The sequence below is a fragment of the Pararge aegeria genome, chromosome 17 (genome assembly GCF_905163445.1).
Source record: "Pararge aegeria chromosome 17, ilParAegt1.1, whole genome shotgun sequence".
Lineage (NCBI taxonomy): Eukaryota > Metazoa > Arthropoda > Insecta > Lepidoptera > Nymphalidae > Pararge > Pararge aegeria.
The window spans coordinates 10,423,585-10,430,650 of NC_053196.1; the positions used below are offsets into that span (position 1 = coordinate 10,423,585).

Here is a 7,066-nt window from a genome sequence, read left to right on the forward strand (position 1 = left end):
TAGTAAGTATATCGGAATCGTCGGGAATGTTGTTTCTTTAAAGTTCTATACACAGTCCGCGACAACAAACGACTATTTTTTTAAGTCGTTTCATTCGCGGAATATATCGGCGTTAAAGGTTTCATTTTCAGATTGTTATGTACCACGTAAGTCTATTTTGCTTATTTTACAGTATGTTATATTAAAATGCACGGAAGTAACTTACAAATAATTTATAACTTATTGATTTACACGATTTTGGGTCATTATCAGTATTTATTTCACAATGTTTGGCCCGCCCATGGAGTGCGGTGTGGAAAAGTGCGGAGTCCTCCCTCTGCCCGCTAAGCCTGCAGGCGTTCAGCTCAGCTTTGCTTGCGCGCCGGCACTCCAATGAGTATAGAAAGAAGTCGGCTCACTATTTATTTATTTCATACATGACAATACAAACAACGATACTCCATAACCACATTCTCCAGGAGATTTTACACAGAACGACAATAATACGTATTGGTTGCTTAGTTATGCCCTAACTAAAGGAAGAAAAGACAAACTTCCGCATTTTTTATATAATATTAGTAAGGATTATATAGGTGGTGTGTTAAATATGCCGGAAACAGTCCAGCAGAGAAGAATATCGTAAAAGTAGCAATTGCATTTGGCTTCGATATTGTATGCACCACAGCAATGAGGTCACCACAGCGTCACGATCTTGACCATGCCGGACCGTTTTGGATGCACTTGTATCGCCATAAAACTGTCACTGATAACCAAAACCGTGTGCTAATGCGACACAAGTTCCGCCAGCTACCTAAATCGAATTTGATACACCTATTTCTGTAAGCGTACTAAATTCCAGTTCAGACTCCTATTATTTGGAATCAGTGGCGTGCATAGAGGGTATGTACAGGGTATACAGATGATATAAAATGAAGAAAATCTCGAGTACAAGTTATAAAAACCCCAAGGATGGGCATTGTAAGAGTTATAAAAAGCCTATCCGTAAGTTTTTATAACGCGTACTGGAGATTTCCTTCATTTTATATCATCTGCATACCCAGTGCTCACATTCTATGCACGCCACTGTTTGGAATTATTTCAACGATTTGTTGTATACGTTGCATATATATGTAATTTATTGCACTACTTACCTTGCACCTATAGCTATTTAGTTTTACGCCTTAAGTAGCTTGGTAGTTGACTGCTATCGAGTGGCAACGATAAGGCCACCGAATTGTACCTCTATCTAACTAGTATTTATATATTTTAATTTTCTTTTTCTGTGGAGTAAAATAAAAGTGTTTTATATCAATTTTAGGGTAGGCAGTGCTTTTCTGTGTGCGCATCTTTGAAGTGCACGTCATTGTAAGTGGTTCATCATCATCATATAATTACTGGCCCATTACAGGGCACTGATCTCCTCTCTTATTGAGATGGTGTTAATGCGGATTGGTAGACCCCACACTCCTTCGAGAACATTATGGAAAACTCTCAAGCATGCAGGTATCCTCACGAGGTTTTCCTTTTACATTGAATCGAGTGATATTTTAATTCTTTAAAACTTATATAACTTAGAAAAATTAACGTTGCGTGCTGAGATTCGAACTCGGCAACCCCAAAGTGAAGTCGAAGTCCTACCTACGGGGCTATCATCGCTACGGGGGTACAGAATATAAATTATGACAGTCCCTTAAGAACGGCTCGTCGGAGCTTTTCCGCTACGGCCTCCCACTAGACCGGAACAAAAAAAAACAGAAATTATTAATTCCCAAATTGTCTCAACCAGGGACTCCCTACTAATAAGACAACAACAGAGCTCGCTGCACCGGGGAGGTCGACATAAAGCCGGTTTTATTCAAGAGTAATTTAGCGTTTTGTTTTAGAGTCTGAACAAATCGCAGCATCACACATGGTCGTAGTCTCACGATTGTCGCCGGCGGTGCCGATAAGAGCAATATTAGGTACAGTCCAACAGCTATCGAGATTCACGAGAGCTATAATTCCTACCACAATAAGCTTTATCGATTCTCTTATTAAATTTCATAATAGTCCTATATCACGTAAATAACAGTGTTAATTACCGCGTAAATACGCTTTAAGTAAATGATAAAAACGAGCTTCTATGGTGCGACTTTGTGTGTCTATCGTAACGTCATGTCTTAGTAACAAATAATAAACAATGAAAACAATTAAACTTTGTAAGTATCGATAGCCTAGATTTTGTAGATAGTGGGTAAGGCTTCGGCTTTCCTTTCGTCCGAGCCCTGGCACGCACCACTGACTTTTCGGAGTTACGTGCGTGGGCCCACAGCGCGCATACTACGGCAATACACACATCGCCATCTAGCCCCAAAGTAAGCGTAGCTTGTGTTATGGGTACTAAGGTGACTGATGAATATTTTTATGAATAACACACATAAATACTTATAATATACATATAAACACTCAGACACTGAAAAACATTCATGTTCATCACACAAACATTTTCCAGTTGTGGGAATCGAACCCAGGGCCTTGGACTCAGAAAGCAGGGTCGCTGCCCACTGCGCCAATCGGCCGTCAAATCGTATCGTAGTTGTATGTAAAAATGGTTAAAAAATAAGAGTCATCTGCATATCATCTGCGAAAGGTACAGAAGTCATTTGTGGGATTGACTGTACGCTTTTATAATATGATTCCTCATTGGACCTACCAATGCATAAGTTCGAAGGATATGTTTAAAAACATTTATTAAATTGAGGTTTCTATACAATTGATGAATTTCTCAATGACAAGGTTGCTTGGAAGCATCCGGCTCCGCTTTTTCACAACATAGAAAAATTAATATTAAAATTTAAAATTTAAATAGTTGAAGTTGGAAAAGAGCCACTGCTGAGTTTCTTGCCGGCTTCTTTTCAGTAGAATCTGCGTTCTAAACCGCTGATAGAGTCACTACAAATAGACACAGATACATACAGACTTGACGTTTCAAAAGTGCTTATATTAGGCCTACTTGAAATAAATGAATTTTGGATTTTGCATTTTAAAATAAAAAGACCTATTTATAAATTTGGTCTATTCTAGAGATGGTGTCGTTTTTAATAAAACTTACTTCAGGTTTCAAGCCTGACCTTTTAAACTAAGGACTTTATTCTGGGCTAACATGCTTTCAAAACAGTACGAGGTCAAATAAATTAATTGAATAATTTTAGTGATGAAGCAGATATATGTTACCAATCTTAAATACTAGTTTTATACGAAGAAAGTACACGTTACAATTCCTTATTTCAAACATCAATTTTTTTTATACATTTTTGTACAAAAAAAAATTTTCAGCAAAGGCTTTGTTTATTTATTCGTTTTTGTATTCCACTTAAAGTTAGCCCTTAACTGCAATCTCACCTGGTGGTAAGTAACGATGCAGTCTAAGATGTTAGTGGGCTTACCTGTTAGGATCATACCCCTAAACGGTTTCTACGCGGCATCGCAGCGCGGTACGTCTTTGTCGGTGAGGTGGTAGGTAACTAGCCACGGCTAAAGCCTCCCAGATCAGACCAGGCAAAATACACAAATTATAAATTCCCAAATCGTTCCTGCCGGGAATCGAACCGGGGCCTCCTACTTAAATTTACAGCGCTCACCGTTGCGCCAGAAAGTTCATCAAATTTATTAATAGTTAAGGTTACGATATTGGGACTATACTGTATTTCTAATTATTGGGGTAGGCCATGAGTTGACTCACACAAAATAATACGTATTATATGTATCATGTGAAAATATTTATGATTTCCTCTATAATCAAATTTTATTACAACGTTATTGCCTGTACATTTTTATTGCTTCATTTCATACTTTAAGATTTAGATACGCGATTTTTAAAATAACATGTATGCATTTTTTTATTTTATCGTGTTAGAGTTTGTTGTTTATAAATTCGAATGTTACAATAGAGTACGGGAGTTAAGTATGTGATCGTTTTTTATACTGTTAAAAAATATTGGACCCCAGGGTCACCCTTGTTTAACTCCAGGTAATAAAAGTTAATGCATAACTATGAACTAATTAAATTTATTTATCAAGGTGCGAACAATTTGAACGTCAATGAATTAGAAAACAATGTGAAGAATATCATAAAACCAATAAAAAAATTGTCTGGTAAGATGAAAATATAGTGTTCATAAGTTTTTAATCCCCATAAGAATGATAAAAATGATAATAGATTCTACTTACTTCACTTTCAGATATATTTCCAAACCACGATATTGAAGTGCAATTTGACATAGAGCAGACACAATATCATCCTACTGGACAAGCCGGCAGTCTTAAATCACACAAAGAAGTCCGACTAAATAATTCAGTGTTCCTTAATAACTTAGCCAGGCCATCTGCTTTTGGAAGGCTGGGCTTCACAACCAAAAAATATCGTCCAACGTCGCCCTACTCTTACAGACCAGAAAAAGGAGTTATTTACAAGGATTTACCAATAAGTAGTAGTTGAATTGCATTCATTAAATATATACATGTGATTATCTGTGAAACCAAGACGCTTATACTTTTTGAGTGAACCAGAATTCAGACACAGCCCTAACATCAAATGTAAAATCAAAATCAACTGACTCCTGCCACTTATTTAATCTTTAATTTAATAAAAGACCGACACAGATTTGTCATACGTAAATACATAGAATGTTTTGAATAAGTTTGTATGGAAAAATAAATACGCGTTTTTTATTTTATATTTTTACTTTTGAAATATACTTTTTCACCTTTCAACAGTTTTTCGTAATTTGGTTACACGTTGAATGATATTTACATTCTTGTTAATATTTAAATCGAATTTCTATATCTTTTTGAAAAATTTCAAATAGACTACAATTATCTTTGTTTCAGGGAGATCAAACGATCTTACATGTAAGTATAAATACTGTTCATATCCTATTCATAGTTTAAAGTAATTAAGATAACACAATTTATATATTACAGCCCTGTGGGGCAAAAAAAAGTGGAACAGGGTAGGGTTTATTTTGCGAATTTCCTTGCAATGTTAAACCAAAATATAGCATACTCAGCTTGTATGGGATAAAGCTGTAACGGCAATAAATAAAAATAGAAAACGTAAATCTATTCGTTAAAAATTCCAAAAGCTAGAAAAACTTACAGTAACGCTCACTAATTTGCAGACATTTGACAGACTTGCCGTTGGAAGATTCTGTGTAAAGTGTATTTAAATATTTTTTTAAATTTTTATAGCCACTTTAGCCGCTACTACTATTGAAGCGACCCTAAAAACTATAGGTAAATTATATCTTAAATATTTTTTTTTTAGGAAAACTGTTTTTATTAAATCTATTTTCAAATTGTATATAAATTATTAATTTGTAAGTTATTTGAAAATTTGTAACTGGTAAAAATCGGCCCAGAACCGTTGACTTTAGAACTCCCTACAAGTGTAGTGGACGTCAATCAGTTGGAGCGATGATATGATGAAGTCATTGTTATTTATGCCATGTAGTTACGTTTACAATATTGGATTCATTGGAACTTATATACTTAGAACTTATATATATTTTTTGAAATAAATTTGATGTGTATATATAGTATATAGTATATAGTGATGTAAATATAAATATTACTTAATGTTACAGATTCTGACAAAGAAATTGTTTATGTGAAAGATTTGAAAATGGCTCTTGAAAATTTGGAAAAGAAACTGCTTAGTAAGTAAATTAAATTAAAATTAACACTTTTTTTTACCTAAACAGGAAATATTCAAATAGTATTTATTTCAGACAGTCCATCAGATGAAGGTAATCAACCCTTATTAAAAAAGATTTATGGATGATTTTAAGTAAGCAGAAAAAAATAATCTAAATGCTTTATTTTCTAGTGCATTATTACAGAATTTTATGTTTTTGCAGGACTCAAAGATGAAAGTAAGTGTTTTTGTTAATCATTCTGCCTAAACATTATTGTCAAGCATGAATGTCATAAAATAATATTAAATTATGTACGTCCGTTTCATTTAAAGATATTGATAATTTTCTAGAAAATTGTAATCAGCAAGAACCAAGAAATTTATTGCCACTTTCTCCAAAAATTAGTGTTGACAATACAACTTTAAACAATATTCTAAATACTTTAGAAAAACGTAAGTAAATCTGTTAAGATAGTATTAAAGAGAGCTGCTGTAATATAGTAATTTGTGCGCTATGCCTGTAGCTCATACTGTAGATTGTTAAACTAGTAAGTTTTATGACCGAGCTGCACATAAGTTCCATACCAAAAGGTTATCCAAACTAACTAGAGCCTAGAACTATAATTTGTACTGTTATGCACTAACGCATAAAGTGCAGTATTATTCTACTTACATAAAGATTAGCTTTAAGAACATTACAAATGATGCGGTTCAGGAAGATTACCTACTCCATACATACAAAAAAATAAATATTACGTTTTATAACAATGAGAGTCGACAGGAAAGCCAGTAAGTTGCTTCCAAAACCACTCCACTTTAGAATAGTTTCTGAAAGTCGTGTTCACAATTTCTGTAGGATATTTTTAATGCTGTGGTTAGGCAGTGCTTAAATTAAAAATCTATACAGACTGATAAATAGGTCAATTTTTTTGGCGTTTGCATACTGAAGACATTCACTGATTTTTTTTCTGTAATCTTACTAAAACTTAATTAATGAGAATAATTTATTGTAAGTAAAATAAATTATATTGATGTTTTTTCAGATGGATTGCAAAAATATACATCTAAGCCAAGCGACGAAGATCTTAGTTGGTTAAAAATTAAGTTTCCAGTTTGAGAATCTAATAAAGCAATTAGTACTTATTTAACGAATATACCTTGTGATCAAGTGTAAATAGGTAAAATAAAGAAAAAAAATACATCTCAATATGTATCTTGACTGCATTAGTAAACATTTAGTGGCAATTATTTATTGAGTCCTCGTTTTGTTATTACAATATTTAATTAATGCAAAGGTTTCATCAGTTAGTGCCTATACATACTTAAAAACTAATCATGCCATTTTCATTGAGTGATTTTGTGTTTACATGTGTGTATGATAAATTAAAAATGTCGACAAAGGAAATGCCATTT

The 7,066-nt window shown here is 33.7% G+C and overlaps 1 protein-coding gene across 1 annotated transcript; it reads left to right on the plus strand.

The window, feature by feature from the left end:
• Nucleotides 1–3,843: 3,843 nt before the first annotated feature.
• LOC120631262 lies at nucleotides 3,844–6,814 on the plus strand. The gene is made up of 9 exons (XM_039900747.1): nucleotides 3,844–3,922; nucleotides 4,039–4,113; nucleotides 4,200–4,445; nucleotides 4,849–4,869; nucleotides 5,209–5,253; nucleotides 5,604–5,675; nucleotides 5,877–5,891; nucleotides 6,005–6,106; nucleotides 6,697–6,814. The coding sequence occupies exons 1-9, from the start codon at nucleotides 3,844–3,846 to the stop codon at nucleotides 6,768–6,770; spliced, it is 729 nt and encodes a 242-aa protein (XP_039756681.1). The 3' UTR covers nucleotides 6,771–6,814.
• Nucleotides 6,815–7,066: the final 252 nt, after the last annotated feature.

Coding starts and splice junctions, on each gene's coding strand:
- LOC120631262 (XM_039900747.1), top strand. CDS start 3,844: ATGTATGCATTTTTTTATTTTATCGTGTTAGAGTTTGTTGTTTATAAA. Junction 4,114..4,199: donor ACCAATAAAAAAATTGTCTG/GTAAGATGAAAA, acceptor CTTCACTTTCAG/ATATATTTCCAAACCACGAT. Junction 6,107..6,696: donor TCTAAATACTTTAGAAAAAC/GTAAGTAAATCT, acceptor ATGTTTTTTCAG/ATGGATTGCAAAAATATACA.